The sequence below is a fragment of the Hemiscyllium ocellatum genome, chromosome 37 (genome assembly GCF_020745735.1).
Source record: "Hemiscyllium ocellatum isolate sHemOce1 chromosome 37, sHemOce1.pat.X.cur, whole genome shotgun sequence".
In the NCBI taxonomy this organism is placed as follows: Eukaryota; Metazoa; Chordata; class Chondrichthyes; order Orectolobiformes; family Hemiscylliidae; genus Hemiscyllium; species Hemiscyllium ocellatum.
The window spans coordinates 23924928-23942248 of NC_083437.1; the positions used below are offsets into that span (position 1 = coordinate 23924928).

At 42.8% G+C, this 17321-nt stretch overlaps 1 protein-coding gene across 3 annotated transcripts in view; it reads left to right on the top strand.

The window, feature by feature from the left end:
• The window catches only part of c1qtnf12 (C1q and TNF related 12), a 91933-nt gene extending 82708 nt beyond the window's left edge, over positions 1-9225 (top strand). For all 3 annotated transcript variants that reach the window (XM_060852123.1, XM_060852124.1, XM_060852125.1), the window contains one exon: positions 2638-9225. In XM_060852123.1, the coding sequence (XP_060708106.1) occupies positions 2638-2736 (99 nt within the window). In that variant the 3' untranslated portion in view covers positions 2737-9225. The remainder of the gene's footprint in view (positions 1-2637) is intronic.
• The last annotated feature ends 8096 nt before the right edge of the window (positions 9226-17321 follow it).

Genomic DNA, 17321 nt, shown 5'->3' on the forward strand with positions numbered 1-17321 from the left:
AATCCTTCTATCTCACCATCAATGCGGGCCAACCAATGTTCTCAGAATAGGTATCTGAAACTGTGACCCAGCTAATTTAGATGTCAAATTGGGCTCCTATCAGTTTAGCTTTCAGTTGGTAGAAAGCTAAAGAGAGGCCCAGGAGGGTGGCACAGTGGTTAGCACTGCTGTCTCACAGTGCCTGAGACCCGGGTTCGATTCCCGACTCAGGCGACTGACTGTGTGGAGTTTGCACATTCTCCTCGTGCCTGCGTGGGTTTCCTCTGGGTGCTCCGGTTTCCTCCCACAGTCCAAAGATGTGCGGGTCAGGTGAATTGGCCATGCTAAATTGCCCGTAGTGTTGGGTAAGGGGTAAATGTAGGGGTATGGGTGGGTTGCGCTTCGGCGGGTCGGTGTGGACTTGTTGGGCCGAAGGGCCTGTTTCCACGCTGTAAGTAATCTAATCTAATCTAAAAGGTACTTTCAGTGGCCCCATGGAATAGGATTGTTTCTTTCCTCTGAACAAAATAACCTGGGTCATTTCTGATCTGGAAACACCTGCTCCCCACAACCCCCCTTTCACCCATCCCAACATTACCAACCTGTTTCTTCACATTCTCCCTTTTACCTGGGCCTGGGCTTTGTTTGGACTGCTTGATATTGCAGTGGTTTGGTGATGGTGGGTTGTCCTGGCACACTGGCTTCTGCTCCTGGCCCTCCCCACCCTGAGGTAATGAGGTCTACCATTCCAAATGGGACTGGCCTCCCATTGACACCATTGGGCATTCTTCCAGTTGCTCACCTGAAGATTACATTGAGAGGCAAATCTTGTTCATCATCATTTTTGTTTATCTTCCCTCTGGGTGCTCCCTTCTTAGAAGTCCATTAACAATCTTTTATCATCCAAATTTGCCCGCTGTAGAGTTGGCTGCTGTACATATTGTCCAATTTGAGGTTCCAGGAGTTTACCTCAGTAATTGGAAATAGAGAGAAAAAAAACTAAACTGAGGAACTCTTGTGGTGAGTGGGTTCTGTTCTTGCATTCAGGTTCATGTTCCACTCCAAGACATGATGATTGTGGAAACCATGTTCCCACCGTGGCCAAGCAGATTGAGTGTCAGCTTATAAATTCTTTCAACTGACATCAGAGATAGTTGGTCAGGATGGGGGAGTAACTGGTCAACTGTGATGGACAAAATTGGAGCCTCTATTACCACAGTCCTTAGTTGCGAACTACAATATGTCTGGAAAAGCATACGTTGCTCAGCAACCCGGATTTGTTTGGGCTCCCGATTGGCTGGACATCTGGTATGGATCAGATCGGTACAAACAGTGTGGGTTTTGATCCCTGCTCCGACTGGGATGGATTTGGGACTAGCCTCCTTGCCCTATACTGAAGACGATAATGGTATTGTGGATCGGACATACCTCTGGGCAGAGAACTCAAGAAAACGTGACTTTAAACCTGGAAGTAAGTGGTTCTGCTGTTAGAACCACTTTGTCATGCTGTGCCCATTTGGGGGAAGATGGTCAGTTATTTAACATTTTTACATGGAATATTTCACCCGACCACAAAATCTGAAACAAGAGGCTGGTCAGTGTTAAAGAGTTGAATTCATCAGGAGCTTGTGAGGGTGACTCCATGGAGCACTGCTTAAAACCCTGAGGTTAAGCTGGAAGGCCGTGCCAGTGATATGCCATGTGGGAGATAAAGGACTCCAGAGTGAATTTACTATTGAATTGCCAGTGGCAGTGCAAGTCACCATGACCCTGTATTTTCTATGCCTTCAAGTTGTTTCTGGCAGGGACTGGAGATGTTTGCAATGTGAGCCAATTTTCCACACAGGCTGGTGACTGATGCCTTATTCTGTAAAGTTATTTATTTTTCAGTGCACCAACTCCCACTAGGAGAAGTCTCCCGGTTTTATAAGAACTCGGGAATCCAATGACTACAGCTAAGCTCCCATGTCCGATGTGAAACATGGAGGGCTTGTCATACGTTGTTGCAGAGTCGCTCTGAGAATATTGATGCAGTAATAGAAGATGAATGTCCACTTTCGGGGAATTTGTATTACAGTTTCAGGACAATTTTGGGCGTCCTTGTTATCTTAAAGAAGAAGGAAATCAGTTCCCGTGAGCCCGGGGGCAAAATTAGCACCTTTTAGAATGATCTATGAAGCAAGCTGTCTGACAGCAAGTGTGGGATTAGGATCTCAAATGTTCCTGAACCTCAATCATATCATAAAGCGAAGAATCTGTGCTAAGTTCAAACATGGCTCATTGTCCCTTCGTGTCACTTACCCAGCAAATGTTCAGTGCAAGTTATGCAACTTCCAAGGTCAGTAATGAATATATAGTTGAGGTACTAATGCAATTACTCAAGGCCTACTTGCCCCTGAGGCTGGCATAACACTGTAATGTGCTCTAACGGTACTTCTGCCCAAGTTTTCAATACCACTCGCTTTCAGTTACCTTCATTTTAATTAGAAATGTGCCTTCACTGAAGCTTGCATAGTTAACCTGTGGTTCAAATATTAATGGTTAAAGAAAACAGGCAAATTTGTTTTAGTCAGAAAAAAGGCTGCTTCCACTTGCAGATGATAGAAGCTGACCCTTACATTAGATTTATATATTTTTTTCTTCTTCTGTGTTTTCCAGGCTGGCCAATATACCTCCATATTTGTGGACAACAGTGCAGGAGCACCCATTTCTATCCAGAGTGGATCAGATTTTATGGGAATACTTGTTGGTGTATAGCAAGTCATGTCCTCTTTTGAAGAAATTAACTTTGATGCCAACTTTAACATTAGAATTCTGCTCTTTTTTAAACAATGTCAGTGATGGAATAATTCAAGTAACTATTGACATGAAGAAAGACTGGTGGGATTTTACCTTCAACAATTGCTACCTTTTGTTCCCTGCCTCATTGTTCTTTCATCAGTCTTTAAGAAATCCATATTGGTTAGAACTTCAAAAAAAATACGCAGTGCCACACTCAGTGGCAGGTTGTCATCTGCAACACTGGACTGCAAAATGCTAAAGTGATTGTACGTAACTTTCCTTCAGGCACAGCAGTAGAAAGGCTAAACAAGACATGCACATTGAAGCTGTTATTGCCTTGCTAATGGTAAAGCTCCTCACAACAACAAAAAAATTAATTTTATTGATTAAATATCATTGTAATATTGGAATGTTGATTCTACATTATTGTATGCTCAGTGATATATTATCTTGCAGCTTTATTAATGGCTCATTGCTGCCCAGCAATTTTGAGTTGTTTCAGTGGACACTGGGTTACTGCTATGACTTTTGGATTCACTAGCACGCCTACTAATTGTGCAGGAACTCTAAGCTGCACATGGGAAAGGAAGGAAGAAACCCTACATTACACACTGCAACTTGAATGCAAATGTTGTGGTTTACAATGCGAATGTCCAGATTAAAGAGGACTTGATTAATGACAAACATTGGTATTTGAAATGAGCTATGAGATGTGTAACCGTGTACAGAATTGAGAGAATGTAAGGGGTAAATTCCTCGATTTGGAAGTGGAGTTGCAAGCAAGTTTTATTCCTAGCATTTAGACTTGTGACACTCTGGTGTAATTTCAAGCATTTTTGGAGCCAGATTTTGATATAGTACATGTACTTATATAAGGTTGTGTGTTATATGTGTACCTGCTGAAACTTTGCTATGTAAATAATTGCAATGGAACACTGAGTATCCCAGAGCTGTTACCTGTGATGCTACTAGATGACACAGTACTCAAATGGAAATTTCAGTGTTAAAATACACCACTCTTGAGTGGAAGCACAATTAACAGACATAGTATTGTGGCCCCACAAATTACTTCTACTGAAAAATTTTTGTCGAAAGCAAAGTCCACATTTTTTCTTCATAATTGAAGTTACTAATATCCATACTAAAGGTTGCAATCAAATTTTACAAAACATTAAAAATGGCATAACAATTCCCCACTGAATTGTCTTTATAAAACCTTCATTAACTTCTTTGTAAACTTTGAAACCTCAAGAGCTGGGTCACTTTACCAGCCGGCTGTTTAAGCTGTTATTAGGCTTATGTTGCACATTAACACTGGTATAGACCAGGTAAATCAAATTACCTTTTCTATGCTGCAAATTCAATACACTTCTGAACATGTATAACTTGCAGTTTCATAGCATGTAATCTTGTATGTAAGCAGGGGTTGAAAGAAAAGGTACAGTCCTCTGACAATTGGAATATTTGAGAGTGTGCTTGATTTAAAAAACTTGGAAAGCTCCAACTGAATTCTGAAAGGTTTTATTGCAGACAAATGTTTTTTTAATGTAAATTAGTGATTGATATTAAGTAGCATCCTTTCAGAAATAGCTGCCATTACTTACAGTGAAATTTCATTGTCACTTGCTTCTCTGCAACTTTTATTTTATGGGATTACTCCATTGATCCATCTTTTGTACACGAGTCTACTAACTATAAAGCCGTATGACCTCTGACTCAGTGTGAGAAATCCCACAGGACATTACCAAATAATGTGTGTCAAGTGCAAAATCTCCTATTGTCACACTTACTAAGCCCGAGTCTTGCTGTTCTTCTGCTTTCAAACAGAGTTCAGTATGGATGCCAGGTTGAGTATAAAATTGGGCAAGTGTAACAGGTGGAGTGCCACAGGCATCAGTGCTGGGGCCACAATTTGTTGAGGAAAGTAAATGTTCTTTAGCCAAGTCTACGTCTGATGTACGAAGGCATGTGCTGAGGATGTCACAAAGAGTCTGCAGAGATATATAGACAGATTAAGTGTGTAGCCACAAGCTTGGCAGATGGGAAAAAAAGTGGGAAAATATGGGGTTATGCACTTTGGAAGGAAGAATATGTATGCTGGATATTTCCTAAACGGAGAAAGCTGCAGCACAGAGAGATTTGGGAATCCTCGTGCAAAAATCTCAAAAAGCGAACATGCAAGTTCAGCTGGTAATAGGGAAGGCAAATGATATGTTGACCTTTTTCTCAAAAGGAATGGAGTGTAAAAATAGGGAAGCCTTGCTAAAATAATCCAAGGCACAAATCAGGCCACAGCTCGAATACTATAAACAGTTAGGGGCTCCTTATCTAAGGAAAGATACCCTGGCATTAGAAGCAGTCCAGAGCATGTTCAGTAAACTGATCCAGGGACTGGAGGGGCTGTCTTATGTAGAGAGCTTAAGTAGGTTGGGATCTACACTCATTGGACTTTAGAAGAAAGAGAGGCAGCCTTTTTGAGATATATATAGGTTCTGGAGAGGCTAGATACATAAAGGTTGTTTCCCCTTGAAGGAGAGGCAAAGACTAGAGGGCGTCATCTCACAGTAAAGGGTTGCTCTTACAAAACAGACAGGAGGAGGCATTTCTTTTCTCAGAGGGCAGTGAATTTGTGAAATGCTTTATCACAGCGAGCTGTTGAGGCTGGCTCATTGAGTATATTCAAGGTCGTGATAGATTTTTAATCAGTAAGAGAATCAAGGTTTCTGAGGAAAAGCAGGAAAGTGGTGTTAAGGATTATCAGATCAACCATGATCTAATTGAATGGGAGAGCAAACTGGATGGCTTGAATGGCCTGCTTCTGTACTTTCGTCTTATGGCCTTTTAGGATGTAGAGCAGGTGTATGATCCAGAACTGTTCTGTTCCTGGTTTATTTAAAATCAGGACTTTATTTTCGAATGGCTGCTTCTTGTAGCTCCATTCTGTCACCCAACTCTTGACCGTGATGTAAAGTTCTGTTTTCAATGTGTTAATCCTTCCCTGACCCATGCTAAAGCCTGTTTGTGGGTTATGTATTTGAAACATCTCTCTTTGGTTGAGCCAATGAGGATTCCCAGCGATCTGCTGGGAGGAAAATGGTTCATTTATTTCCCGTAGCCAAGCTGGTGTGGCCCTTTAATGTTGGCTGGAAACAAACATGAAATGGTTTTACCACGAGGTTATATGCGATGAGCTTGGTTGTCAATTAACAAGAACAGGTTTAATTTTGGCCCTGCAATGGGAGCTGCAGTGTCAGCTCAGTGTTAAACTCTAATGCCAGTTTCATGCTGTATTTAGATGCTAGCTCCAATATCAATGTGAAAGGAGAAAGCTTTGTCAGTAGAACAGCCTTGAGCTCTCACCGCAGTTATAAATGCACCTCAAATTTCATTGTCAGCGTTGCACTGGCCATATCCCTAAGCACAGTGGCTTCAGTCTTCAGTCGTCAGATAGTCTGCCTGCAAATTCCCAGTTAGAAACACAGGTTCCATTTTGTTTTTTCCCCCGCTGGACATGAGCTGGCCTCATGCCCAGGGTCCCAGCTCTGAATGAGCCAGACTTGGAACAGCATTTAACATTTGTTCTTCAACTATGATCCAACCTTGCCCCAAGTCTCCATCTGTACAGAATATGAAGGTCGGTGAACAATTTTTCTTTTTGCTTTTCTGGACTGGTAACCGGGAATTACAAGTATTCATTATCTGATGTGTTTTTGAGACAAGGATTGGAAAGAGAAATCTTGCTGTCCGGTCTGTGTTTTCCTCAGTCTAGCAGCCTTGTCTGTGATTTGCATTAATAGGTCTAGTTCTGAGGGGGTTTTTTTTCTGTTTGTTCCCAAAGTCTCTATGTGCTTCTAAGTTCCCTTCGCTGTTTGTTCCTAAGTCTCTCTGCTGCTTTGTGTACAAGTCGACTGTGTTGTTTATATTCTGTTCTGGTGTTTGGTAAAGCATCTTCTCAATTTTCAACTTCCACCTCTGACTGCTATTATCACATAAAACCCATTTCAAGGTCTTCTTGCCCCATCTCCCAAAATGCAACTCATTCTAAAACAGCATTCATTGCTCGAAGATTTCATAACCATGCCCCACATCTTCCAAATCCAGCATTAGTCTCCCTACACACTACTCCCACATCCTGTTTCTTTCAAAGTGTTTTTGGAAAAAAAGGCACACTGAAGATTCTTACCGGATGAGGCCACAGTGTCTGTTGATCCACTAATTACACACTGTGAAATTCTGCAACCAACCCAGAAAGCTCTTACATTTTGGGAGATAAAAATAGATCGCTGTAACCCAATCTTTTGAACCAGTCTGAGACCTCAGAGCCCAAACCCTTCATTGAAGACTTCATGGGCACAGAATGCAATGTCGGAGCTAATGTTAATCAGAAACCCAAGCTTTTAAAACTCATTTTAAATCTTTTAATTTGGACAATGTAGATCTCAGCTACTGTTTAACAGTGAAAAAGCCTTTGGGTGATTCAATTATGTCACTGCGAGAGCCACAGAAAGCTGTTTGCACACTCAAATTCAATTATCCATGTTTACATATTGAATAGAAAATGAGGCTGTGGATAGCTTGCCTATATACCAAGGTTGGAATACAGGATGGGCAAATGTAATTCAGGCCCTTTTCTAAAGTTAGGCATCCCATCCTTTTAATATTTAGATATTATTTAAATGATTAGCCTGATCAGTTTGTGTTCCCAGCGGATGGGAGATATCTACCATTGGCCATATTGGATTTGGGTGGCAGCAGTGGGGCATTTTGTTTTGCATGAGGCTAGCCGTCTTGAGTTTTGTTAAAGATGTGCCTGTGGCCACTGTTTACTACTGCTGGAATTACCAACCCCTATCTGCTGAGGTACAAAGGCCATGCTGATGTCCTCCCCACCACCTGTCCCATTAGCCCATGCCATTCCTTTCTCCCTCTGTGGTAGGGACCTAAAAAAGTACCTGTCTCTGAGAATTCAGAACACTTTCAAATCCAAATCCCCAGGCGGTAAAGGATCCCGTTACGTCTTCTGGCCTGAACAATATTTATTCTTCAATCAGCATAATTCAAATAGATTATCTTGTTCTTATCAAGTTGTTGTTAGTGGGAGCTTGCTGTACAAACTGGGTGCTGGTTTCCTACATTAGAACTGTGATTCCATTTTAAAAGTACTTAATTAGCCGTAAAGTCCTTTGGAACATTCTGAGGTTGTGGAAGTTTCTACAAATGCACCTTTTAATGTAAAAGCAAGTTCTTGATTTTTATTCATCTAGATCCCAGAGCTAGTCAGTTTTATCCAGGCTACTCTGATGGCCAATATAGCTCACTTCTTTGAGGTTTCCAATATTAAGTCAGATTTAATCCGAGTCACTGAATTAGGAACACCTAGTGACAAAAGACCCCGATATCCAATTCTGCAACACTGAGGAAGCCTGACTTGCTTGGGAATCCCTGCCCGATTTACAGTGGGAGTCTGACCCACCCTAATAGGGGGAGATTTAAAGTAATTGTGTGTAGTTATTTTACAAACCTATGACAATTTAGGATGGGGAGGAGTCAAACTGGTTTGAGAGCAGGGAGCAAAGATTTCTCTGTGACACAGGCTAATAATTGAAACCCACCACAGTAAGCATGTATAATACCTGCATGATAATTTACGTGAGCATTTTCCATTATAATTGTTGACATGGAAGTTTATAATGGATGTGCACGCAGGCATATGATTATTAATGTATTATAAATAGATATATTTATTCAGCATACAAACATAAGCACTATACAAACATACATAAAGTTGTTTAAATATGCTGTTATATATTTTAAAGTTGATTTATTCCTGAACTTCTTTAATTGTACAAAATATTTTAATAATGCAGTTTTTCCTATTTTTCATTCCACACACTTCTGATTCTATATAACCTCCCATTATCATTTTTAATCATCATTTCAATTATCCCCAACAACCTAAATATGCCACCATAATAAAGTATTCACCATTATAACATTAAAATTGTCATGTGTTGTAATGAAAAATCCAATGTAAACATTCCCACACAAACGTCACGATAAAAGACCTGGTACTTCATACCTTTTGGTTCACTATAGCTAGAATTCCAATGATTACCTGTGGGTGTGGGAAGGGGGTGAGATTTGCCTCTTTACACAAAACAGGCTCGACTCCAGTAGAATAGAAAATTAAAGATCTTGTAAAATGGGGGTTGATTCACATTGAACCCATTTAGCGTCACTGGTACATATTCATTGCAACACTTTTGCCCCATTCTAATCATTCAAGCTTTTTAAACACATCATTGCAAGTTCAAAACAAAAGGTGACAGCTTCTTAAATTCCTTTTCTTGCAACAAATCAATCAAACTTATTCTGAAAATATTGCCAACTGCAAAATCCCTTTCTGTAAATGAAATTTCCAATGTCCAAAATAAGGCTATAAATAATAAAAGAGTTTGAATTGTTTGTGTTGGTCTATGTTTCTTTAAAGTGGAGCCCTTAAAGTGGAGTCTAAAACCCGGCTCAGAGTTTTGATATTTTTAGCTGATTTTAAATGAAGTCATTTGAAGGTATGAATTTTCCATCATTACCATTTAGTAGTGAATTGGCGAGATACTTTTCCTTGGCTTCTCGCAGTTGTTACTTGGGAAGCTTCCAAATTGAAGGAACGGTATAGTTTATGTTGAAAGGGAGCAGAATGCTAAGTTAAATTGAAAGAAGAAAATTCTGAAGGAATTGAAGGGGCAAAGAGTTTCTGATAACTGGGTCTGGGATGAGGGGGACCACTCTTTCCATCTGTAATCTTGCAAGACCACTAGGATTCTGTAGACAAGCTCCTGTTGGTGTGCAGAGCACTCCTAGGACCCCAGCCTAAGCCAAGGATATGTTGGAGAGTTATATTTCAGCCATAATGGCAGAATGGGCTCCATCAAAACACCACTGCTGAGAGGGTCATCTCAACCTCTCAGTGTTTTGGGGAGGCTACAGTAAAGTTCAAATGACTATAAACCAGTGAAGTGGGTGATTGAAGGAGTTGGATGGAGAGATTATGTGATTTTCAAGTGCAGTTTTAGTTTTTGTTTTTACTACGTTACCTTGAGTCGGGCTTCTTGAATTTGGCAGTCAGCTCGATGTCCAGTAGCTGGGAGCCTGACCCGGTGCGCAGACCGAACGCAAGGCCGAGGGCCAGTACAGACGACATTTGGATTGGGGCTTTAGCAGCCAGAGAGAACAGGAGCAAGCCCAACACAGCGATGGAGGTTCCCCCAACATTTGCAGCGACGATGAGAGCAGGGCAGATTGAGCCAGCACGGGAAAAACGTGCCAAAGCTGAGGTGAGTAGATTCCCTACAGCGTGGAAACATGCCTTTCAGCCCAACAGGTCCACACTGACCCTCAGAAGAGTAAACCACCCAGAAAAACTTCCCTATGTTTACCCTTGCCTAATGCACCAGCACTATGGGCAATTTAGCATGGCCAATACACCTAACGGGCACATATTTTGGAACATGAGAGGAAATCGGAGCATCCAGAGGAAACCCACGCAGACACAGGGAGAATGTGCAAACTCCACACAGACCGTCACCTGAGGAAGAAATTGAACCCAGGTCCCTGGCACTGAGACAGCAGTGCTAACTACTGAGCCACCATGCAGCCCCAGCTACTGTGCTGCCTGTGATTGAGCCCTTGTCGAAAATGCAGTCCTAGCATGGCAAAGCACTTAAGAAAGACTGCAATGTTTGAACTTTTAGCTTTATTTATTTATTTTTCAACGTAATACTAAGGATTGTAATAGTCATAGAGTCATAGTGATGTACGGCATGGAAACAGACCCTTCGATCCAACTTGTCCATGCCGACCAGCTATCCCAACCTAACGTAGTCCCACCTGTCAGCCCGGCCCATATCCCTCCAAACCCTTCCTATTTACATACCCATCCAGATGCCTTTTAAATGTTGCAATTGTACCAGCCTCCACCACTTCCTCTGGCAGCTCATTCCATACACGTACCACCCTTTGCATGAAAAGGTTGCCCCTTAGGTCTCTTTTATATCTTTCCCCTCTCACCCTAAACTTATGCCCCCTAGTTCTGGACTCCCCCACCCCAGGGTAATGTTCAACTTTGTTCCTTATTTCTTTCTACCTTACCCTTAAGTTGTTGTACGGAGGTTCTTGTAGCTGAGATGGCACCATGTGTGGTGACATTGAAAGCTTTTCATTGTAATCCTGTACTTTTCTACTTGAGGAAACATGGCAATAAAGTCTAAATCTAAAACTGAGGATGATCTGGTTTGGCTATTGAAAAATCAGATGTCAGTGATTTTGCCTGTCATTTTAACTAAATAAAAAGACAACAGCAAAGCATAAAGTGCTTTAGATTGAACAGATTGGATTATTTTGAATGTCACAATGCTTAGGGAGCTTGTTTGCAGCATTGTAACATTTGTCATAACATTCAAAGCTATGGCCCTAGTGCAGAAATTGGGACCAGTATACATAGTAGTATGTTTTTGATAGTGCAGACTAGATGGACTGAAGGGCCTCTTCTGCACTGTATGATTCAATGATCCATCACATCTGCCACCACATGAGGAAGGATGGAAGATGATAAAATTTGTATAGAATGTGGGCAATTCAAAAGTGGCTGCCCAAATCCTGACTGGAATGGTCTCGGAGATTATAATTACATCCTTGATTCGTTATTCAGCAATGTTAAACCTCATCTTTCTCCTGAAACTCCAGCAGTAATTAACTGATTATCTGCTGTAACTGAGATGAAGCATACTTAAAATATGAAGAAAATTACGAATTTATTAGTAAATTAAAATTAGCAACTGAATATGTCTTCCAATTTAATTGAAAACAATGAAATATCTCCACAAATTGTAAGCTTCAAAATCCCAAAAATATGTACCAATGATCAAAAAGATATTTACTGAGGAACCAAATCATGTCTTGTGATGGAAATGATTGTATTTCCAGCAGCTTTTCACCTACTTATGAAGGCAATTTTTAAAAAACAAATTATGCTTACCTGGAAATATTTTGGATCAGCAAATGTTTGCCATGGAGTTGGGAGCAGAGGTCAGGACATTTCCTCAGCACTGTGTCTGTATGGTTTGGAGTTGCCTGCTTCTCTCACTGTGGTGGCACTGTGGCTCAGTGGTTAGCACTGCTGCCTCACAACACCAGGGACCCGGGTTCGATTCCAGCCTTGGCAACTGTCTGTGTGGACTTTGCACATTCTCCCTGTGTCTGCATGGGTTTCCTTCCCATGGTCCAAAGATGTCCATAGTGATAGGTGCATTAGTCAGGGAAAAAATACAGGGGAATGGGTCTGAGTGCGTTACTCGTTGGAGGGCCAGTGTGGACTTGTTGGGCCGAAGGGCCTGTTCCATACTGTAGGAAATCTAAACGATGTCCACTTTGAAAACAAAACCTCCAAGAACAAGAGAAGCTGGAATTGGAAGGTGAATTATGTTGCATCATAATGTTCTAACTTCCATCATGAGCTGAGCCCATGCTTTGATGGACCATCCCACTTGTCCTTACCCTATCTGGCTCAAGTCCCATATGAGAATAGTTGACCCTTAGTTGCCTTCTGAAGAGGCCAAGTAAGCCACTTAGACCACAGAGATTCGGAATGTTAGCTAACCATATCAGTGATAATCCTTTCACTAATGCTCAGATTGAGTTCTGACAGGTCCATACAGATGCTGAGCTCATTACAGCCTCGGATTAAAAATGGACAAACGATCTAGATTGAAGATGAGGGCACTTGACATCAAGGGCAGCATTTGACTGATTAAGCCTTCAAGGAATCTTTGCAAACTTGGAGTTAATGAGAACCAATGCTGCAGTAGTTCAAGAAGGCAGCTCATCCCCACTTTCTCCGGGCAATCAGGACTGGGCAATAAATGCTGCCTCAGCCAGCAACACCGCACAGCCCAGATGGCCTCCTTCTTCAAGGACCGCAGATTCCCCCCAGACGTGATCGACGATGCCCTCCACCGCATCTCCTCCACTTCCCGCTCCTCCGCCCTTGAGCCCCGCTCCTCCAACCGCCACCAAGACAGAACCCCACTGGTTCTCACCTACCACCCCACCAACCTCCGCATACAACGTATCATCCGCCGTTATTTCCGCCACCTCCAAATGGACCCCACCACCAAGGATATATTTCCCTCCCCTCCCCTATCAGCGTTCCGCAAGGACCACTCCCTTCGTGACTCCCTCGTCAGATCCACACCCCCCACCAACCCAACCTCCACCCCCGGCACCTTCCCCTGCAACCGCAGGAAATGTAAAACTTGCGCCCACACCTCCACACTCACTTCCCTCCAAGGCCCCAAGAGATCCTTCCATATCCGCCACAAGTTCACCTGTGCCTCCACACACATCATCTATTGCATCCGCTGCATCCGATGTGGCCTCCTCTATATTGGGGAGACAGGCAGCTTACTTGCGGAACGCTTCAGAGAACACCTCTGGGCCGCCCGGACCAACCAACCCAACCACCCCGTGGCTCAACACTTTAACTCTCCCTCCCACTCCACCGAGGACATGCAGGTCCTTGGACTCCTCCACCGGCAGAACATAACAACACGACGGCTGGAGGAGGAGCGCCTCATCTTCCGCCTGGGAACCCTCCAACCACAAGGTATGAATTCAGATTTCTCCAGTTTCCTCATTTCCCCTCCCCCCACCTTGTCTCAGTCAGTTCCCTCAACTCAGCACCGCACTCCTAACCTGCAATCTCCTTACTGACCTCTCCGCCCCCACCCCACTCTGGCCTATCACCCTCACCTTGACCTCCTTCCACCTATCCCACCTCCATCGCCCCTCCCCCAAGTCCCTCCTCCCTACCTTTTATCTTAGCCTGCTTGGCTACTCTCTCTCATTCCTGATGAAGGGCTTATGCTCGAAACGTCGAATTCCCTATTCCTGAGATGCTGCCTAACCTGCTGTGCTTTAACCAGCAACACATTTTCAGCTGACACCTCCATCCCAGGAAAGAATAAATAGAAAGAAAAATCATTTCTCAGAGAAACCAGCAAGGTTGGGATTTATTCAGTTTTTAGCATTTAAAATTGAATCCCAAAGACTAAAATTTTTGTCAGGAAATGATCACATTTGTAAATAGGACAAATAACAAATTAACAAATTTTATTAAGCAATAAAAAGGATAGTTAACATTCAAACAATCGAGCTATTCATTACAGAAGGTCAAATCATCTTGTTCTGTGAGCATCCTTTCATATATGTTATCTAACTTATAAACACTTAGAAGTTAAGTACAAACCTTAACTTTTAGACAGACATAAATTGTATAAACTTCTCTATTGCTTTAATATTTCATCTTTAACCTTGTAGAATATCTTAATGGCTAGAACTGCCAACTTCAGCACCAGATTCTCAAGGATAGGTAATACCCGTTGGCCTGGTACCAGCCAAAGAATGGCAAGGTTCTTCGGCTGGAATTTGGTTGCAGTGAAGACATGGTTTATGAATCAATCTTATTAGTGACATATTTGGTAAATTAGATTAGATTAGATTACTTACAGTGTGGAAACAGGCATTTTGGTCCAACAAGTCCACACCAACCCTCCGAAGAGCAACCCACTAGACCCACTCCCCTACATTTACCCCCTCACCTAACACTACGGGCAATTTCAGACCATAAGACCATAAGACCTAGGAGTGGAAGTAAGGCCATTTGGCCCATCGAGTCCACTCCGCCATTCAATCATGGCTGATGGGCATTTCAACTTCACTTACCAGAGTTCTCCCCGTAGCCCTTAATTCCTCGAGACAACAAGAATCTATCAATCTCGGCCTTGAAGACATTTAGCGTCCCGGCCTCCACTGCACTCCGTGGCAATGAATTCCACAGGCCCACCACCCTCTGGCTGAAGAAATGTCTCCACATTTCTGTTCTAAATTGACCCCCTCTAATTCTAAGGCTGTGTCCATGGATCCTAGTCCCCTCGCCTAATGGAAACAATTTCCTAGCGTCCACCCTTTCCAAGCCATGTATTATCTTGTACGTCTCTATTAAGTCTCCCCTTAATCTTCTAAACTCCAATGAATACAATCCCAGGATCCTCAGCCGTTCCTCATATGTTAGACCTGCCATTCCAGGGATCATCCATGCGAATCTCCGCTGGACACTTTCCAGTGCCAGTATGTCCTTCCTGAGGTGTGGGGACCAAAACTGGACACAGTACTCCAAATGGGGCCTAACCAGAGCTTTATAAAGTCTCAGTAGCACATCTCTGCTTTTATATTCCAACCCTCTTGAGATAAGTGACAACATTGCATTTGCTTTCTTAATCACGGACTCAACCTGCATGTTTACCTTTAGAGAATTTAGCATGACCAATTCACCTAACCTGCACATTTTTGGACTGTAGGAGGAAACCGGAGCATCCGGAGGAAACCCACGCAGACACGGGAGAATGTGCAAACTTCCACACAGACAGTTGCCGGAGGCGGGGAATGTCTTTCAGAAGCTCCTTCATGTTTAAATGCCTTGTTGCCTCCTCCCTCCCTATGTTCCATCTTGCAGCCCTGCAACCTCTTCTTTTAACTCTATTTGCATATCTATGTCTTGTCCCAACATTTGCAGCCACGCCTCCAAATAACTATTCCCTCCCCGCACCTTCCCACCTCTCCGTTGTCAGTTTTTGTGACCCTCTTTCAATGCCCACACATTGGGCTTCCCCTTCCCCTTCTTTGACTTGCCGCCTCTATTTTTATACTTCTGTTAAGTACAGTTGAAACATTTTTATCTTTGTTTACAGGTTTCCAGATAAATGCACATTGGTTTTTTGTCGTAGTGGTTCAGAGTGAGGTCCCCTCACTATCACTGAATCATGAGGGATGCCTGTTCTAACCCAGTGAGTTAAAAGACCCCGTTAAGACACGAGAGAGCGACCTTGTTGTTTTAATTCAGATGCAATAAGAAGCGGACTACGTGCAAATGGATCTTTTAGGAGAAATAAGATTTGGAATCTCTATTTTCTCACTTGGCTCAGCTCCCATGGCTTTGAATACTTTAGCTTTAACATTGTCAGCTTCGGCCTTGAGGGGTAGGTGGATTCTAATATCTGAGATTTGATCAGAAAGCATCAGATGGCACTTATTTTCATCTGACCTGAGCACTTAGACCAGCCACTCATTACAGTGACACCAAAACGACTCACTACACCTAGTAATCCTGGAGATGGAAAGTAGCTTTTCCATAGTTTAGTACGGTTTTCAACATGGTGGAAGGATTTTATGTGTTTCACTGGAAACCTTGTGTCAGTCAGTTAACCTGACCTGGGATCTCACCCATCAATTCCCAAATCCTATTGGTGTTTATTTTGACCTGTTCTTCAGAGGAGGTGAGATGAGAAGCCAATGGGATTCCATTAAGTATGGGCATCAGGCTTCCATGGCACAGTCGCCATTTAAACCCAGAGTCTGAGCAGGGAAGGACAATTGGAGCCCAGCCAGGTGAGCGTTTTCATATTCTGTATTTTTACATCATCAGGGCCTTCATTCACCATCATTACAGCCCAGTCCTGCCTCCTCCAAGAGGCAACAGATCTACACGGATCCAGGGATAGACTAATATGGCAGTTTTAGCAAAGACAATCCACAGAACAAGAGTCTGTTGTGAGAAATTTCCTGTGGGGCGGGGCTGGAGATTTCTGATGTTTTTTAGATTAAATTCCCTACAGTGTGTAAACATACCTTTGGCCCAACAAGTCCACACCAACCCTCTGAAGAATAACCCACCCAGACCCATTTCCCTCCTACTAAAGCACCTAACACTACTGGCAATTTAGCATGGCCAATTCACCTAAACCTGCACATCTTTGGACTGTGAGAGGAAACCGGAGCACCCAGAGGAAACCCACGCAGACACAGGGAGAATGTTCAAACTCCACACAGACAATCGCCTGAGGCTGGAATCAAACCTGGGACTTTGGCGCTGTGAGGCAGCAGTGCTAACCACTGAGCCACTGTGCCGCCAACACTCCAGCAGACCATTAATGGAACCCCTTACAGAACTGGATGAATTAGCTAAAACCCACCATTTACGTCATAGAAGAAGGCCATTCAGTCCAAGATGCTTATATTGATTTCCAGGAGGTTTTCCAGAAGCCAGTTTGTGGTTGCAATTATAGTGGGTGAGTGGAAGAATCCACTGTGGAAATTCTTCTCCACTGGCACTCAATAGCTTGTAATCCGAGGGCTCAGAGAGCTTTGCATCTCCAGTGCTGCTGAAATTGCATCTCTGACTCCATTCCACAGCTTATATCAAATTTAGGATTTCATTGTCATTGCCTGGCCCACTTTGTTGGGGAATACTGCAGCAGTTTACCTGCAGAATTAAAACAGCAATATATTAGCAGAACCAGGAGGAATAAATAAAGATTAAACATAAATAAATAATCATCTATAAACACGGGTGAAGTACCAAAGGACTGGAGAGTGGCTAATGTTGTGCCATTATTTAGGAAAAGCTGGAAGGAGAACTATAGATCTGTGAGTCTGACATCAATAATGGG